Here is a 20,470-nt window from a genome sequence, read left to right on the forward strand (position 1 = left end):
TTATGGTGACACATCATCAACGTTAATCTTTTAACGAAAGGTGACCAAAACAGAATCAAAATATAATATTAGACACGATTTTGAAAACTAAAATAATTAAATGACCAAAAAAGAACTTATGCGATAGTTGTATGACTAAATATGTAGTTTACTCTTTTTATTTTTGGGATATTATATGCTAGCAGACGTACGTTTCCAAAACATAAACCTAGAAAACGCAGCGTTGCAAAGTTGATTCCTTTTTGTCCCGCGAAAGCAATTGCGAAATTTCCAAAATTCCTCTTTCAAATCTGTACCTTTTGCTGGTATCTGGATCCAAATCTAGCAGTAACGGTTGTTTCCTTTGAAAATTCCTCAAAATTTTAATTGATTTTCTTCCGCATTCTCCCCTTTATTTTCTGAAAATTTCTTGGCTTGTTTTAGTTTTAAGAAAATCCGATCCTTTATTGTGTTTTGAAGTGGTTCGGCTTTTCAAATTCAATGTTTTCACTTTAAAAATAGTTTTCTTGTGTTTATAACATAAACCCTAACCTCTCAAATTTAGTTTCATGGTTTTCGTTAAACGGGTACTGTGATTTTAAGGATTAAAGTTTGTGGATTTCGTCAATGGGTGCTTTAGCAAGCAATCGTAAACGCGGTGGAGATGAGTATTTCAATTCCAATTTCAACCACAAAAAGAAACCCCCATATTCAGATTCCCTGGGTTACCAGTTTTTCAAAAAACCCAGATTGTCTGTGATAAATCGAAGCCTGGAAAGAGAAAATTTTCCTTCCAACAGCACTGTCTTGAGAATCTCTCGTTACCCAGAACCTAAGATACCTTTCGCTAGAGCAGTCCACGCCCCTTTCAGACATCTAAAATTTGGGTTATCCGCTTCAAAACACAAACAGGATTTGCCTAAAAGCGAGTTGGGGTATTTCTTGAGTAGTAGATTCAGTAATGTGAAAAGTCAAGCTTGGTGGGATACTTCGAGCCATTTCAAGAAGGAAAAAGAAGTGATTTTTGTGGAAGATGATGAGAAGAAAGAAACAGGGGCGGTTCCAGATGATCTTATTGTTGAAGAAGTGGAGATTATTGAGAAAGGGAAGAATAATGTGGAAGAAGTGAGGCATTTTCAGCCATCGTCTTCATCTGCTGTTCCTGAGTTGAATAATGGGAATTTAAGAGTGGCTAGTTCGTTGGATATGTCTTCATTAAGGGAGATTTCCAATGTGCAAGATTTAGAAGCTTATAAGAAGTTGCTGGAGATTGCAGAGAGGAGAAACTCCAAGTTAAAAGCATTGGATATTCAAATTGAGTTGAATGAGAAGCGTAAAGCTGGACTTCAGGCATTGCGACCCATAAAGAAACCAGAGGAGGAGCTAGTGGAGGTAAGATTCTTTTGCTTGCTTTGTTTAAATTGCGCTGCATTGTCTTGGTAGTGTATTTCAAACAATTGTGTTGCTTCTAGAATAGGATAAATTGCATTTTTTTTAAGAATGTTTGGCATTAATGGTTTGTTGTTATTGTTCGATCATTTATCGAATTCCAGGTGTTACCTCCCGAGCCTTTTATTCCTCTTTCTGAGGAGGAGACGACTTCGGTGTCGAATGCCCTTTCTGCTAAAAACTGGTATGTGGTGATGCTTGTGTTAGTATTTGATTATTTGATTGGTTGTTTCTTGTACCTTAACATCATTGTTTATGCTTGCTTTTGTAGGAGAAAGATATTAGTCTCTCACCAAAACTCAAGCATTGATATTAGAGGAGAAGTTTTGCAATGTCTGAAACCGGGCGCATGGTTGAATGATGAGGTTGTTTTTGTTTTGTTCATGTTTATATCTTGTGTTGTATATCTGCATAGTGTAGCCTCTGGAAGGATTTCTTAATTTGTCCACATTCAGTTAGGTCATGGACCTCATGTTGGAATTAAGTGCAACGGGAACCTGGCTTTAACACTAGTATTTCGCTTTTATAGGTCATTAATCTATATCTTGAATTACTTAAAGATCGCGAAAACAGGGAGCCAGAGAAGTTTCTAAAATGCCACTTCTTCAACACCTTCTTCTATAAAAAGGTATTTTCTCGGTTCTACGTATAGTGTTCCCATACATTACTTTTCCCTGCAAATTCCATTTCCTTAACTACTTTTTTCCTTCTGAATTATGATGCTTAGTTAGTGAATCCGGAGAGTGGATATAACTATAAAGCTGTCAAAAGGTGGACTTCGCAAAGGAAGTTAGGGTACTGCTTATTGGACTGTGACAAAGTAAGTATTGGTATTTTCACCGCTTCCTTCTTCTTTTTCATGATTCATTGCATTTATCCTTAAATTAATTATTCATTTTGCTCAGATATTTGTCCCCATACACAAAGACATACACTGGTGCTTGGCAGTTATCAATAAGAAAGTTCAGAAATTGCAGTATCTTGATTCACTAAAAGGAAAAGATCCTAACGTGCTGAGAGCACTGGTACGATCTTCCAGGGTTTCTCTTTAGATGTCATATTATTCGGATGCATTTAAGTAATTGATCCAAAGTGTATTATATAGTTCAAGTGTTTAGAGGATTCAGAGTCTACACTCCCATTAGCTGCTAGACGCATTTTCCCTCTACTTCTTTATGCTGTAACTCTTTCTTAATCCTATTCACAATAATAGTTTTTTTGGCTTAAAGCCCACGCTTCCTACTCTTACCTCCTATAACTTCTTTCGAACTTGCTTAATATTTTGTTGTAATGTGCCAGGCAAAATACTTTGTTGAAGAAGTGAAGGACAAAAGTGGAAAGAACATTGATATAAGTTCTTGGGAACTAGAATATGTTGAAGACCTTCCTGCACAGGAGAATGGGTGTGTATTCTAAGATCTATTGCTGTCGTATTAGTGCTTGGAATACTTATTGTTCATAAGCTTATTGGATAAACAAATAACTTAAACCGTTAAGTATTTGATTATGTGGTAACTTTATAGTTATGAAACTCTTTTTATACTAACCATGGATGGCAATTGGTTCTGAATATTTGGCTAACTATATTTTTTACCTTTTACTGCTAGTTTAATGGTGTCATATGCCTTTTTCTGTCGGAATTTGATTTGTTTCCCCTAACTAACTTTCTTTATGACAGGTTTGATTGTGGCATGTTTATGTTAAAATATATCGACTTCTATAGCAGAGGTTTAAGTCTTTGTTTTGATCAGGTAAGGCAGTAAATATTGATGCTCTTAGATGGACATACATCCATTTGAAAAACAAGGTCTTGTTATTTGCTTTTGAACTTTTCACGTGCTATTGTAGGAACACATGCCATATTTTCGTTTGAGGACTGCCAAAGAAATTCTGAACTTGAGAGCTGATTGATCGAAAGTGTGAACATACACTGTACAAGGGTATGCCTGCTTTTCTAAACTACTTTGGAAAGCATTTACTAGGAACTTCAAAGGTGTACAAAAAGTTTGCTTCGGATCCGATTTTTCTATATAATTACTAAGACAACGTATGGATGTTCTCGTACAAAAGACGAAAGCAGAAAAATATAGATTAAAGACATGAGATTGTAGGGCTGCAGAACTTTCCCCAAAAAAGGGCTATTGTGACTGGATGTTATAGGTATTTTTTGTTTATAATGTCTCTTCTTTCTTCTAACTCTTCATTTGTCTTTTGTACATCATTTCTGCCTTGTTTTTGCTGTGGCTTTTAATATTTCCCAATCATCCCCCTCTTTTTTTCTGTTAAGAGCTATTTCCATCCTTTTTTTTTTTTGTTGATAAATTTCAGTTTCTGATTTGGATCACCTCAAAATTTAGACCATTGAGTCATTAGGATTATCTCGATTTTGAACCATTATTGGGATGGTTCAAATTAGGACTATCGAGACAGACGGCATGTCAATGACATGCCGACATGAAAACATCATTAATGGGATGGCATTCAAATTCTGGTTGCCAATTATGTCAACAGTAATCATGCATGCGAAGAGCAACATTAGGTCTAGGTCCGATTATCGGTATCTCCTGCTTGTTTAGTTGATACTGACTGAACTTTCCTCTCAGAAGTCCCACTGGGGTGAAAGAATCTTATGTATGATGAGGTCCAGGTCGAATTCTGGAATGAAAAGAGACTAAATCACTGACTTAACAAGGAACTCTCTTCCGACTTGGTATCTCCTGCTCTTTTAGTTGACGTTGGAACCTGGCAAGGCGAACTTGAAGGCTCACCAGGTCGGCAGCTTTGTGTGAAGCACAAAACTCAACTGGCTCACGTAATTAGGGATGTAAAAAGTTGAGCCGGACTGTAAAACTGACTGAAACCGACTCGAGTAAAAATTGCTTGTGATCTGGGTATGATGATACGAAATCGACTCAAGTCGAAATTGGTGTTGACCTGAACTCAAGTTGGACTTGGAAATTATGGATCTAAATTCGACCTGCACTCGATCTGAGAAAGACCTAAATTGAATTGAAAATATGATAATTGAACCCAACCTGCATCCGAATGATATGAATTCGAACTTGAGATTAATATGGTAAATAATTGATACTACTCGACTTATTTTCAATCTAACTTGTTATAAACTTGATTTGTAATTGACTCAATCTGTAAATGATCCAATTTGTTATTGAATTGATATGATATTTACCTGACTTATAAATTATCATTGATGAAATTATAAGATTTCAATGAAGTGTTGAGATTTTGAGTTTATAATAAATCATGTTAATTAATATGATTAATTTTTAAATGCTATAATAAATTATTAATTATGATAATTAAAATTAATAAATTTACTTATTATGTTGATTATGATTATTGTATTATAAATCTTAATTATAATCATTAAATTAATTTTATTAAGTAATTTATTTATTGGACATGATTAATTAAATTAATTATAATCATTACAAGTTAAAATAATTTATTGGCATTGAATATGAATAATTAAATTAGCTATAATCATTAAAAGTTAAAACAATTTATTTATTGAACATGATTAATTAACTAATTAATTTAAATATTTATTAGTTTAATTTATGTTTTATGTAATAATTAATTAATAATGTAAAGATAATTTATCTTAAAATTTGAACATATATATAAAAGATGAATTTCTTGATATTGAAAATTTGAATAACATGAGATTGAAATTTGAACAACATGAGATTGAAATTTGAACAACATAAAATTTATAATAGTTCAATACAATAAAATTACAATAAAATAAACAAAAATAAATGTGTTAAAATTTAAACTCTCAGATCTTATAACAAAAGTTTTATAAGGCTAAAAGTCTTACTTTGCTACCAGAAATTTCATCATCTAGCTTTTATCTCAAAAGATCTAAATGTTGCCAATATTATTAAGTTACAAACAACTTTTTAGCTTTAAAAACCGAAATGACACCAACATAATTTAACATGAGCAACCATTTGGAAAAAAATTACAAGTTACAACAATTTATTCCAATCTGTCCAACAATAATTTACAAGGCAACAACAAGCAACAATAAACAACATTGCATCAATTCAACATTTAATATTTCTGCATTCAACAAGCATCCAGTCAGTGGTAAAGCCAAAGTGAATATGATGGCCAACAGTAACAAATATTTCTGACTTTTTCAAACTCTTACAAAATCAAGCATTCAACAAACATTTCTAAATCAAGCAATATCAAGCAGAATCAGGACATAATCATTCAAGAAGCATTTAGTTTGATGCTTATAGTAACTTGTAAGACATCCTAAAAAATAGAAGCATTATTCAACACTTTGAAAAATTCATTTAATAAACATAATAAATATAAAAAAATAAGTTACCTGGGAAGAAACAATACATAATCATTCACAAACGAAATCCAATTTTTGACTTATTGTAAAACACCCTACAAAATTAAAAATAAAATCATTAATAAGCAATTCAAAATATTAATGAAATTAAAATTAAAAGTAAAATAAAAATATATATTTACCTTTACATAGCAGAATCATTAACTACAGTAAGATAATCTTCATCCCTTTCCTCCGGCTCAAAACCATACAACCAATTACGGGTTGTTACAAAAATCTCAATATTTTTAGGTAAGAGTTTAACTCTCAACTTGTTCAAAATTCGTCCCCCACACTAAAGGACGATTTAGATGCAACTGAAGTAATTTGAATAACCAATATATCTCTCGCCCTGCGAGAAAGTACCAGATAAGAAATACTTTGATTTGTCCAATACTCTAAAATATCAAAGTTAGATTCTCTACTACGAGGGACAAGGGGCAAACTAATGTAAGAGTCAACATTTGATCGTTCACCTCTTGAAGCAGCTAAATTGACATCAAAATTCTGGAAAAAAATAATAATAAAAAAAATTAAATTATGAAAACATAATAAAATAAATTAAAATAAATAAAATTGAATATGAAATTCTAAAAACTAACCTAAAATAGATCTAATTTTTTAAATGATCGAGGTTGATTGGAATTTGACCCACTTCTGTCTAAAGATGTGTTACTTTGGACAGAAGAAAAAGAACCACAAGGTACATTTTTTTAATAAAATACATATAACTCAAGAAACTCATTAGAAATGAGACTTACCCTCCGTTGAACCTTGTACTCGACATAAAGAACATTGTACAACTCCTTCAGAAGTTGTAATTTATATCGAGGATTGAGTAAAACAATGAAAGACGAAATCATAGAGTAATCAAACCAATATTTCTTATATAGTTCAAGCATGGGTTCTGCCATTGCTGAAATACCTTCACAAGGATCATTATGAGCATTATACAACAATTTTTAAATTGCAACAACATTAGCCAAGTACAAGTTAGAAGTGAGATACTTAGATTCAGAGAACAGAGTAGTAATTTCATAAAACGGCTCAAGAAAATCACATATTGTTTGAACAGTTTCCCACTCATGGTCAGTAATGATTTCTAACTCATTTTCCCTATTCACAAACAAGTTTATGGCTAATATAGCCTCATTTTCCATCGAGTAGGAACATCCAATAATAACTTATCACGAAAAGAAGAATCACAGTCTTTAACAGCTAATTCAAAGGCACAAAGGCGAGAGTCAGAAGAATCAATAAACTTAACAATTTCACGCAATTCAATAATAGAAGAATCAATTACCTTCAAACCTTTTTGAACTATCAAATTCAAAATGTGGGCAACACACCTTATATTGAAGTACTTACAATTGCAGGAAAGAGGAGAAATGACATTTAAATCATCTTTAAGTCTCTTAACCATTTTATCATTTGTAGAAGCATTATCAAGTGTTATGGTAATTTTTTTTTCAAGACTCCACTCACATATCATTTTTTTCACAAACTTAAAAATTGACTCGCCATCATGGGCTGAAGGAAAACATCGAAAATTCAGTATTTTAGATTGAAGTTTCCAGTTATTATAAACATAATGTGCATTAAGAGCAAAATAAGAACGTGAAGTGCATGCAGACCATCTATCATATGTAAAATAGATACGACTTGAAATAGAATGCACTAAATCAAGTAGCAATTTTTATGTTTTTCATGCTCCAGCATGCAATATTTAGTAACAACATACCTCGATATATTCTTCACACTAGAATTAAGGTGATGATGCAAATCCCTAAGTTTTTCATGCTCAACCATGCTCAAAGTATAACCATGACACATAATAGCCTCAGTAAACAATTCACAATATTTGTTTTGATCAAAAGAACTTACCAAAGCAATATTTTCAGCAAGATATTCCTAATAAGATTGACATTTCTAAGTATGCCTTCTAGGGTTAAATGTACCAATATAAGAATCAGCTTTATACCTTTTAATTTTGTAATACTTACGCTCGACATAAACAGAATCATCGGCAAATTTGATGAAGGTGTACTGCTCCCAAACAGGAGAAGTTCTTCTCCCGAACTCGGCTGAATATGTTGTCTTCCTCTTAGAGGATTTATTGACATCAACTACTTCAGACAGTTGATCGTTTAAATCCCCTTAAAAAATAAAAAAGTGTTAATAAATAGAAAAATCATAAAGTGAAAAAACATAAAGACATATTTTACCTCTTTCAGAATGCTGCTGTTCATTTTGATTTGCTTGTAAGTCTCCTACAAAATACAAAAATATTATTAGTCTTCTAATAAAAATTTAAAACAAACAAAAAAATATGTATTTTACCTGGAAAGTTCAACTCGTAAGATAACTATCCATCGAACTCTAAAAAAAGAAAAGTAAAAGAGAAAGAGTCTCAGTTAGAGAAGGGGAAAGGGGGATGAACAGTGGGATGAACGATGTTTGGGATTTAGGATTATGGGAAACAAAAGAAGGGGAAGGGGAAGGGGAAGAGTCTCAGTTGAAGAAGGGGAAAGGGGAATAAATAATAGGATTTAGGATTTAGGGGTAAGGAAGAAGATGAACAATGCTTTGATTTGGGGGGTTTTGATCTTTAAAAATAGGTTGGGGAAAAGTGTTTGTAAGGATCAAACAGAAGGGGAAGAGGAAGAGCCTTGGTTGAAGAAGGAGAAAGTAGGATAAATAGTGGGATTTGAGATTTAGGGTTAGGGAAGAAGATAAACAATGCTTCGATTTGGAGGGGGTTTGATATTTAAAAACATGTTGGGAGAAGTGTTTGGTGTTTGTAAGGATCAAACGAGGAATAGATGATGAAAAAGTTTGAATTTTGGCTGGGTTTGATTGAGTGAAACAAATGAGGTGAGTTGTTTTTCTGTTTTCGAGAATCAAAAAGAAGAAAAGTGGAAGAACACATGAAGAAAAATATGAATAGGTTGGGTTTTGATCTGAAAAAGGTTTGGCCAAAGTTTTTGGTGTTTGTAAGAATGAAACACGAGTTTTATGGATGAAGAATAGATGAAAAATGGGTGTTTGATCGAAAATTCAAAAATTTCTGGGATTTTGGTGTTTGTGGCTAAGAATACTATAGAGAAAACATAGAATTTGAGAGAAACGAGGTTCTAGAGAGAGAACAAAATAATAAAATGAAAAAAATTATAAAATTTATGAAAATAACAAATTTTGGCTATAAATACTGCTTAGATTCGGGCCTCTAGGCCTGCATGTGCCCGAAAAAAATCTTTGATGGGGATTGTAGCCCTTTCCCCTAATTTTTAAATAATTCAATTTAGTCAAAAAATATATTAATTTAGGCTTTAATTTTTAATTCTTTCAATTTGATCCTACGAATTTTATAAGTTAATACTTAATACTTATATTTATATACTTTAATACTTTATATTATATACTTTATAGTTTATATATATACTTATAGTTTATATTATACTTTAATACTCTATATTTATATACAATAATACTTAATATTATATACTTATATGTTATACTCTAATACTTTAATACGAATTTTATAAGTTAATACTTAATACTTATATTTATATACTTTAATACTTTATATTATATACTTTATAGTTTATATATATACTTATAATGTATTAATGTATTAATCTGTGCATAAGTATAATGTACATTATATATACATGCATCATATTATCATAACATTCATCATATATATATATATATTGTTTTAATTTTTCTCCAACTTTTGAAATTAATGTAATTCAGTCCATTTTACAGTTTTTCCTCACATTTTACAGTTTTTTTATTTGATCCTTTTATATTGTTTATTGTATTTAAATTTTAATTTGTAAAATCATATTTGTTCAATTTAGTCCTTCAAATTATATTTGTATCTGAAATTGACCCATACTTATTTATATTTTTGTAATTTACTTCAAACCTATAAAATGTAAATCACATAATAAATTTCATTTCAAATTATGTTCACCAACTTTTTAAATGTATGCAATTTAGTCCATTTTTAATATTAATATCAACTTTACATTTTATAATTAATTCAATTTGATCCCTCATCCATGTGTTTTGTTTAATTGATTTAATGTTTTATTTCCAATTTCATGTTTGTTCAATTTGGTACTTCAAATTATAGTTTTATCAAAATTGACCCATAATTATTAATATTTTTTGTAATTTATTCTAAATCATATACAATTACGAATTACAATTCGACGTTCTCACTCATGTTCATTAAACATTGAAATGCGAAAAATAATTAACCAAAAAATGATCTGACTTGAAGTCAATCCGTATCCGGTAAGATCCGACCTGAATTTTTTCTGTCAATGATGTCACCTGATCTGAACGAGAAATGACTGAAGTCCATCCGAACCTGAATTAACTTGATATTTAACTACTTCGAACCTGAACCATTTTGACATAAACTGACATTGATCCGAATTGAAATTAACCTGACCTGAACCTGAATTGAATATGATGTCAAATCAATCTGAAAATGACCCAAACTAGTTTTACCTAGACCCGATCTGATCCGAGTCGAACCATTAAATTGACCTGACTCAACCTGTATCCGATTTTACCTGACCTGTTAGGATCCGACGAAACTTAAACGATTACCTGATTGTACAACCCTACACATAATTGTCTATTAGGTTGTTGGTCACTCCACCTTTGCCAAAAGCTTCATAAAGAACAATGATTTAATTGGATAATGAATATTTGAAGAAGGCTTAATACACTTTTAAGTGTCTAAATTATACCTCAAATTGATTCTCGGTGTTTAATATTTTTCCGTTACACTTTTAGGTGCCCACTATTATATATATATATATATATATAATAAAAATATTTTAAAAAAGAACAAAATATCAATAAATATAAAAACCCTGCGTCGTCCTCTCCCTCCCATCCCCTCACCTCCAATGACGACGAATGGTCACCACCTACTGGTTTTGTTTGGAACAAGGCGTGAAACTCAATGATGGGGGTTGTAGTTGTTGGAATCATCGAAAAACAAAAAAGGAAAACTTAGAAATCCAATGATCCTTTGCGACTTTTTCGCGACGATCGATGCAGTTTCATGGTAAGTGGAGGAATGGGTTTTGGTCACGATGGTGAGACGATTCTGATGGTGTTAACGGTGACGGTCACAGACTGACGATGGTTGATCAATGGTGGAAAAATAAATTTGAGGTTTTAAAAAAATATATAATATTATTTGTTTTAAATAATTTTTTTAAATTTTATATGCTTGACACGCGATAGATAACGATCAAGTTTAACAGCCATTACAATTCAAGCACCTAAAGTGTAACGTTGGAAACATTAGGCGCCTATTAATCAATTTGAGGATAGTTTAGGGAGTTAATAGTGTATGAAGCCTTTGAAGAAAGAGTAAGTGCAAGTTTACTCACTTCACGATCAATCTCCATTGTGTCCTTAGTTCCTTTTCTGTGAGCCGCAATTAGAGCCTCTACTTCCTGCAACAAACAAAAAGAATGAAGGAAATTATTTGATCCCTTAATGTAATCAAACAAAATGAACCTTACTGATATCCTACCTCAAGAATTTCATTCATATTTACATCAGTGGGAGGTTCAGGATCATATCGTCGATTTCCATCTTTCGTGGTCCAGTTCCCCGTCTTTGATTTTTCTTCTCTAGTCGCTTTCCGACCAGGTGGTGACATCTTCTGCACATTCTCTTCCGTACCGGCCAAGTTTTGAGGATTTGATGAGTAAACTCTTTGACTTGTAGAACCACCATAAGAATTGTTAACTTCTGTTCCATCGCTGTCTGTTGGGCCAGAAGCCATTCCACTTTCCTCCCTCCAGTTGAAAGGGTAACTTGACGGAAACGATGAAGGCTGTTTGTCGAATCCAACAGTATAAACATATTTTTCTACAACCCTTCGACTTGTATCCATAAATTTTACTTCCGTTTGTCGCTCATAAACGTCTTCTATATCTGCAGTAACGGAAGGATTCGAAGCTGAAGAAGCGTCCTTGTTACTTGTTGGTAAAGAATCCATGGCCTTATCTTTCTTGGGATTACCACTTTTCGAAAGACTTTTAACCCTGTTCATTCGGATAACAATAATCTATATCAGTAAACTGAGTACATCATTTCAATCTGCTGCAACAAAGAAAGTCCATTTTGCAGCGGCTCGTTATGGAAACAAGAATACCTATCAGCATATCTCAGAGTATTGAGAGTGTGTTCACATGAAGCTGCATTTGGAGAAATACAGGAGATCATAACTGTCCTAGAATTGCCAACAAAAGAGTCACGGAGCACCTCAGTGAGCTTGCTCCCACGAAATGGTATATGGATCTGGTCATTATCAGAGCATGAATGCACTCCTTGAGAGCCAAAAGGCTCTTATTAATTTCAGCACCCTCAATCCTGGCAAAATTTCAAACCAGTGATATCAGAACAAGCCAAAAGTAAAAGTGGGAGAAAAATAAGGGTAAATTATGAGTTTAGTACATTAACTATTAATTTTGGTCCGTTTTAGTATTTAAACTTTTAAAATTTTCAAAATTATACCTAACGTTTAGTTTTTATTTCATTTTAATACCTTGCCGTTAAAAACAACGGCAACTGCATTTTGGTACTAAAGTTTAAATTTTTTTAATTTAACTACTCAACTTCCAAATTATCCCTATTTTAATCACTCTAGTTTATTTTATGAATAATTTTTTGTGACATGGCATTTATTATTATTATTTTATTAATATATAAATAAAAATAAAAAATAAATTTGAAAGTTAGAGTCATTAAATTATGAGTAATTTGAAAGTTAAGTAATTAAATTAAAAAAATTAAATTTAATGATCAAAATAGGAGTGAGAAGATAGTTGAGTGATGAATGATGCAAATTACCCATAAAAAAGTTGCCTCGTGCAAATCACCCTTTAAGTTTTTAATGGCAAGGCAATGTATTAAAACGAAACAAAAACTAAACGTTAGGTATGATTTTAAAAAATTAAAAGTTTAAGTACTAAAACAGATAAAAATTGACAGTTATGTACTAAACACGTAATTTATCCTATTTTGTCAAAGAAAAGGTCAAACTTCCCTAGTTTGCCGATCATTGTTAGTGGTGTCTGCACCTCTTTCACTGCCAACAAGATAAATAAAAGAAATATTTTCCGCAACCTTCCCAGCTTTAGACTCATTCACATCATTGTTCCGCTTGGACTCCTTTACCTCATAATGCTTCTTGATGCAAGTTGTAAAATAACGTGCGACCTTGAAGATTCCTCATTTGCAACCGTAGATCCAGTGCTTCTAGTAGCATTTTCCCTTTCAATGTATTCCTTCACTATTTGCACGTCTGACACCTCAAATTCTTGAAGTCCAACAATGCAGACTTGTCTCCCATCTCTCGTACAAAGTTTCCTATAGGAAAAAAACACATCATAGATCAATTAGGTAAACTCTACTCCTATTTCACTCAACGTTAGCACTTTAGATGAGACGAGACAGATCGTAAGTTACTCGAGATCGACTCGGTTAATATTCGATAAATACTTGGATCGAATGTACTCGACTCGAGTTTTTCGAAACGATCTACTTTATATTCGACTTGAAAAGCTCATGAGCAGCTTGAAAATATAATATATTAAGATTTATTTAAAAAAATAAATTATTAATAATATTAATATTAGAACTTTTTTTTAAATACAATAAGGTTTTCATGTATTTAAGGTTCAGGTTCAAGTTTGAGATTTCAATCGAGTTAAGTTTAAGATTTTTTTTCTCGTTTTGAGCATTTTCGAGCAGCTCACGAGCTTCAGTTCAAGATTTCGAGTTCGAGTTGAACTTGAAAATTTTAAGCTAGTGAGTTTTCGAGTCGAGTCGAGCTCAGCAATACTCAAGCTCGACTCGGCTCGTTACACCCCTACTCAACATAAATCAATTAGGTATGTCTTGGGAGGGTAACTGAAATTAGGTATGTCTTGAGAGGGTAACTGAATTTTATTATCTCTCCTATTTAAGTCACTATACTTTAAATCTTCTCAATTCCCTCACCGAAGTTAAAAAATTAGACTTTTTGGTCCTCTGCGTTATAAGTGGACTGTTATATAAATACAAAACGATGTCGTTTTGATGAAAATTTTATTTTTTTAAATGATGTCGTTTTAATGCCATTAAATAGTTAACGGTGGAGTGAAAAAAAACCCTAATATATTAAGTTTAGAGAGGAAATTGAAAACTTTTAAAGTTCAGTGAGCAAAATAGGAGAGAGAGTATAGTTCGGCAATGAAATTTGTAATTTACCCATAAAAAAAGCATACATTTACGCCAGGCAAGAAAGAAAAGAGAAATACTTTTTATCACTCAAGAAGGTCAAAGAGTTTTCCACCATCTCAAAAAAAAACAAGCCACAATTTGAATATCTGATTGTGATAAATTGGCTGATGCAAGAATCTAACAAGGTCTTGTACATCTCTGAGAGGTAATGGTTGCATTGTGAACGTCTTACCACTACCTGAAATAAAAAGTACATTCAATGCTCAATCATATTCATTGATTAAGAATAACGCCAAGGAAAATGAGGAAAGCACTATTGTTTCTTAGGTTTATTTGATTAAGTTCACAGCAGAGCGTTTCTTCTCTTTTTCTTCCAAAACTAGCTGTTCTAGCAGTAATTCACCAATATAATTTAATACCTAAATTATCAGTTTTAATCCGTTTTAGACCTAAACTTTTAATTTTTTCAAAATCATACCCAACGTTTATTTTTTATTTCATTTTAGTACCTCACCATTAAATTTAACGGGTGATTTGCACGTGACACCTTTTTATGGGTAAATTGCATCATTCATCACTCAACTATATTCTCACTCCTATTTTGATCACTAAAGTTTAAATTGTTTTTTAATTTAATTACTTAACTTTCAAATTATTCATAATTTAATCACTCTAACTTTCAAATTTATTTTTTATTTTTTATTTTTAATTATATATTAATAAAATAACAATAAAATGTCATGTCACAAATTATTAATAAAATAAATTAGAATGGTTAAAATATGAGCAATTTGAAAGTTGAGCATTTAAGAAAATTTATAAATTTTAGTACCAAAATAGCAGTCCAAACTATTATTATATATGCTAGGATTTATTCTTAGGAAACAATGAATTATTTACTTTGAATCTCTTTGGTTTATTGACTATAATAGTGTTAAGATTATTCATTACAACACTTAATAAAACTTAATAAAAATTATAGCTCTTTTTTCATCATTTCGTTTCTTCCAAAGTTCAGCTCTTATCATTTTGGTAACAGAGCCAAGTTCGATTCGAAATGACAAAAACTCGCAACACCGCTTTCCACGACAAACCAATCAATCCTCCAACCAATCCAAACGAACTATCCCACAATCCGACAACCCAAATAATGACTCCATTGTCTTACAACTTGCATCAATTGCTTCTCGACTGGATATTATAGATGAGTTACGGGCAGATGTAGCAGCTCTTAAAGCTGAAGCTAATAATGCATCACATTTGAACTCTGTTTCAGAGTTACCTAATAGAGGCAAGGCCAAGAAAGGCTCCACTAGGCCAAGGAAGCTCTAGAATATTTATCTTAAAAACATATTATAAAGTATCAAATCAAAGGTACTTCTGTGAATAACATACAAACCTTTAACTTGGGTTCGTGGACAGTTAAAGCATTCTCACTCACGGTTACTATACCATCCTCCTTACGAGAAACCTCGTTGTTTAATGGTCTTTTACGTACCTAATATTACATTCAAGACAAAAATTAGCTTTCTAGGAAAATTAAAAAGAAAGGTATGGTGTGCTATGAACATGCACACATAGATAAATGATCGAGCACGAATTCAGTTACTGAACTGAACAATATAAACATTTTAACCTTAGGACGGAAGAAGGATGCCTTTTGTTCACATCTCAGAGGATGAGAAAGATAGGAGAGATATGAGACACTAACATACCACAACTTTAATTTTAGCAACATTATTTTCCCTTGTGCTGCTGATCTCTTTCCAGTGGTAGAGAATAATGAAGCTGAGGTATATGCACCTCTTTGCACTTTTTGCTGCCAGCTAGTTGTCCCATTAAAATCATTTTCAGATGTTTTGTTCACACCAGGAATGAGTGGTGATGGCTCAAAAGGTTCTGAGATAGCATGCTGCAATTTAAATCAAATCGATATTTATTGGCTGAATACCCAAATTAGTGATCAAACTAAACCCTTTTTTCTGAATAGGTGCCTACAGTATTTTTTGGATCATCTAGGAGCCTAACGTTACAAACGATACCATTTTAGGTGTCCGAACCATCAACAACATTAATTTATTCCGTTAAGTAACACATGCCACAATATGATAATTTTAAAAATTCTATATAAAATTTAAAAAATAAAACTATATATATTTTTAAAAAGAAAACACAAATTTTGAAATAACCCAAAAACTTTGAAAACATTCATTTCAACACATAAACCCATGATGACCGCCGCCATATGCTGTCGACGAAGCTCCACCTCACCTCACCTCCCCCTAGCTATCAAAACTCCTATGAAATCGTGACTGATCGACGGTGAATCGACGTTTTATACCCACAGACCGTAGGATGAAAATCGCGATTCCGACAGTCAATCGACAACAACTTTGGCGGCGTATAACTAGGATGATGACAAAGACTATGTCGGCAGTGGTGGTCGTGGCCGAAAATGATAGCGGCGACGGATTAATGTTAGGATTTGAGAATTTTAGGGATTTTGAGGTTTTTTTTGTAATTTAAAAGAAATTTGGATTTTTTATAAATATAATAATATTTTTTAAAATAAATTACCAAATTGTGACACGTGTCACTTAACGGAGAAAACTAATGTCATTTACGTCTCGAGCACCTAAAATGATCACGTTTGTAACGTTAGACACCTGAATAGTCCAAAACAATACTGTAGACACCTATTCAGGAAAAATGTTATAGTTTAGGCACTTATTTGGGTATTAAGCCATATTTATTTCCAGAGGAAAAAAAGGGGAAAAGCTAACAATGGGTACTTTACTATAATGCTAGACGATCACTGTGCCTTATAACCATACCTCAGACAGAAGCTCTGTGTCATCCATAGCGTGAAGATCCAAAAGCTCAGCTCCAAGATCCCCCGTGAACTCACGAGAATAGAACCCATCAGATGTAGCAGGCCCTCCTGTACTTTGAGCTGTTGGTGTGTATGGCTCCAATCCAGAGTCTCCATTAAAATTTAGGTTCTTCATTAATTTTAATAGCCTCTGCTTCTCTTCTGCAGAGTTATTTTTTATTTATTTCAACTATTTTTTAACCTAACATGTTTATACTATATTTATAGGGGTTTTACATAGTGAATTATTGGAAATTTTTGACCTAATGGAACATTTAATAAAAGAGAATCAATAACCATAACACGCAATTTTCAAAATTATTGTCTAAATTAAAGAAACCTTTTAATATTTATCATTTTAATTCCAAAACAAAATTTTGAAAAGATATGTTTTATTTGAAGTATAATATTTCAAATTTGGTTTTAAATATCCGCAAGTCCAGAAAGAGTCTAATCGGTTCGAACATTAATGTTACTCATTGCACATATACGAACCAATAATTGGTTCCACATTTTCCTCAGCAATGCTTAAATCAATTTCTTATTCAAAGTTCCAAAATTATCGAATTTTTCCAACAATAGTAGCTTCTATCATCTCAGAACAAATAGATCTTAAAACCCAGTTAAAGAAGGAAATATTTGTAAACACAACTATTCGTACGAAGTAAATATAAGTTAATAAACTTGGTCAAAACTCGATCAACGCTTGAATTAGGTTGACTCGACTCGAACTCAATTCGAGACCTTAACGAATTGAGTTGAGCAAAGTCCAACTCAACTCGATAAGTTCATGAGCTGCTCTTTATAATTTTTTAATGGTTTGGTGGAAGCGAGGAACAATAAATGGAGTGAAAAGATGTCGGTTTTGTTATTTTTAAGATTTATTATGTATAGTTGAACTTTTTTTTTCAAGAATGTTTTTAATATGTTAGTTTGATGTTTTTGTGGATTGTTACTTTAATTTTAATATGTTAGTTTTACGTATTTATGGATTGTTACTGGAGTTTAGACTTTGAAATTGTCTCATACACTCTTTTATATTTTTTGGTTAAATTTGTTAATTTATATTTATATTAAGCTTTATATAGTATTAGTAGATTTTATCTATAGTTAAAAATATAAGATAAAAGTTCTAGTGAGCTTAATGAGCAAAGAGCTTAACGAGCAACGAATAGAGTTGAGTAATAATTTTTTTATTGAGCACGAGTTGAACAAAAATTTAATGAACATAACGAGTAATGAGTCGAATCGAATAATAATTTTTTTAATGAGCACGAATCGAATACTTATCAACTCATGATCAACTTACGCGATAATCACTCGTAACAGAAACATCAAAGAACAATATAAAACTTCAAAAGAATTTCTCTTAAAAGCGCAAAAAGTCCACTAAAATTAAAATGAATAATAAGACCATTAAAAAAATACATTAACCCAATTCAAGCTGCACGAATCTGAATCAAGCAATGAAAAGCTAAAAATCGCAAATACCAGAAGATATAATTAAACAGATGTGAGAATTAAAACCAAGGCGTGTAAATGACGTTATTAGAGAAAAAAAACGTAAATATTTAATTATTTTTTTTCGAGAAAAACATAAAAAAATAATCACAAAAATATATGGAACGAAATTAATTTTAATTCTCAATTAAAAAAATATATAATCTAATTCCATAACGGTAATAAATGGTTTGTGTTACTAAATATTTATTTTTAAGGGTTCGGGAATCGATTACACGTGAGGAATGATTAATAACCTCACAACACCCAGAATTGATACTTAATCGCTTATATATTGTCGTAAATGGTGGACATCGTAAATTTGAATCAATATTTAAAGTATGATCCTTTTATTGAACATTGAATAAATGTTTCAAATTAATTCTTAGGGAAATTTCTTAAATTTGAAAAAGAAATATCGAGATTCGCAATCCTCCATCGGAAAGACTATCCCATCTATTTCTTATCCGTAAAATAATATTCTCTCCTTAAAAATATTAAATCGAACAAGAAATTAATACCAACCCTTCTATGAAATAATTCGTTACCTTTTATCTAAAAAAATATAAATTGTCAAAAATTAGATTTAAACAGAATAAAAAATGAGATAAAATAACATAAAATAAGATAAGATAAAATAAAATAAAATAAAAATATTACTATTATTTAATAAATAAAATGTTCGATTTATTTCAAGTTCACCATTTGTTCAAATATTGTATGAAATTGCACTACCTCTATAAGGTGGTGCTTTTCAAACTAATTCTACATCGATTGTTCTTGAAAATGTTCGATTAAAATATATATTAACAAATAAGGGGTATAAATTAATTACTAAAAATAAATATATATTGAAATATGTAAATAAATCATAATATATCAAACAAACATATATAGTACATACTTATAAAAAATTGCAGAATAAAATACATTTATAGTACAAATGTAACTAATAATATTCATTTAATTTATATATATACATCTATGAAACTATGAATTGTAATATAGATTAATAATAAAAACAGAGTTACAAATTTAAAATAAAATGCATATATACAAATATGATGGGTTAAAATAATAATAAAAGGAACTAATCATGCTTAATAAAAAGGGTTAAAGTATTAAAAACAACTTTGAGTATAACAGTGATCAAGAATCATGACCTATATGCGAATATAAGTGTATTGAAATAGTAATAAATTCAAAACAACATGCAGGACTAAAATAAAATAAAGTAAAGTATCATGATCCCAACATAAACTAAACCAAAAGTACAATAACATGACAAAGGTGACTAAAATGAGCTAATGAAAGCATATATTGCATAAATATGAATAGACTAAATTAGAATGGCTAATTCATGAATATAAGTATAAATATACTTATAAGTAACTGAGGACGAAATTAAAATACCAAACAATGCGTGAGCCCAACATGAAATAAGGTAAAAGCTTCATTGATGACTGGAATGAAAAGATTACAAACTACGTAGAACCCTCCCATGAATAACCCACGCGCTAAATACACACACCCCAACCCCTAAAGCTATGCCGTTTCGCACCTGATTTATAAGTCTAAAATCAAGGAAAAGAAAAAGGCCTATAATTTCATTTGCTTCTATATTCACTTAGTAAAAAAACCCCTAAATATGCTTTCCTCCCCTCTTCACTCCCCACCGCCGTAGGTGACATTAAAACCTAAGGCCATTGCGACTTAGTGGCACTGATCACCCGAGTCTCCTTTTTAGACTTAGCCTAGTTGAAAAGGTAAGGTTTTACTTTAAATGATAAAGAATGAGCCAAACCCACCGTCCCTCAAAGGTAAGATCTTTTCAATTTTTTGTTTTCGCTTTACCTCCATTTTGTTTTGTTTTTGTTCGAAAATCCTTTTCTCGGTTCCTTATGTTCGAGAAAGATAATTCCTTTTTGTTTGGTTCGAAAAAGCACTCTTTTTCTCTCTTTTTTTGAATCCCTCATTTGTTCGAATGTGATGTTTTATTTTTTTCTCCCCTCCAATCATTCCACCCG

The 20,470-nt window shown here is 31.5% G+C and overlaps 1 protein-coding gene and 1 pseudogene across 3 annotated transcripts; one reads left to right on the forward strand and one right to left on the reverse strand.

Annotated features, from left to right (window-relative positions):
• The first annotated feature begins 212 nt into the window (after positions 1–212).
• Positions 213–17,929, forward strand: LOC120155727 (ubiquitin-like-specific protease ESD4). Of its 3 annotated transcripts, none has more exons than XM_039167215.1 (9): positions 213–1,371; positions 1,533–1,612; positions 1,700–1,793; positions 1,958–2,056; positions 2,156–2,248; positions 2,334–2,453; positions 2,728–2,858; positions 7,939–7,941; positions 17,919–17,929. In XM_039167215.1, exons 1-7 carry the CDS (start codon positions 607–609, stop codon positions 2,842–2,844), a joined length of 1,368 nt encoding a protein of 455 aa, XP_039023146.1. In that variant the 5' UTR covers positions 213–606; the 3' UTR covers positions 2,845–2,858; positions 7,939–7,941; positions 17,919–17,929. The 3 variants fall into 3 exon arrangements, with proteins under 3 accessions (XP_039023146.1, XP_039023145.1, XP_039023144.1); XM_039167213.1 differs by lacking the exons at positions 7,939–7,941; positions 17,919–17,929 and adding exons at positions 3,107–3,179; positions 3,277–3,591 and having other exon boundaries at positions 219–1,371; positions 2,728–2,831; XM_039167214.1 differs by lacking the exons at positions 7,939–7,941; positions 17,919–17,929 and adding an exon at positions 3,277–3,591 and having other exon boundaries at positions 214–1,371; positions 2,728–2,831.
• On the reverse strand, positions 4,113–17,115 carry LOC120155720 (annotated as a pseudogene).
• Positions 17,930–20,470: the final 2,541 nt, after the last annotated feature.

This window comes from Hibiscus syriacus, unplaced genomic scaffold, assembly GCF_006381635.1.
Source record: "Hibiscus syriacus cultivar Baekdansim isolate YM2019G1 unplaced genomic scaffold, ASM638163v2 tig00111206_pilon, whole genome shotgun sequence".
NCBI classification, from domain to species: Eukaryota; Viridiplantae; Streptophyta; class Magnoliopsida; order Malvales; family Malvaceae; genus Hibiscus; species Hibiscus syriacus.

Coding starts and splice junctions, on each gene's coding strand:
- LOC120155727 (XM_039167213.1), top strand. CDS start 607: ATGGGTGCTTTAGCAAGCAATCGTAAACGCGGTGGAGATGAGTATTTC. Junction 1,613..1,699: donor GCCCTTTCTGCTAAAAACTG/GTATGTGGTGAT, acceptor TTGCTTTTGTAG/GAGAAAGATATTAGTCTCTC. Junction 1,794..1,957: donor GCGCATGGTTGAATGATGAG/GTTGTTTTTGTT, acceptor TCGCTTTTATAG/GTCATTAATCTATATCTTGA.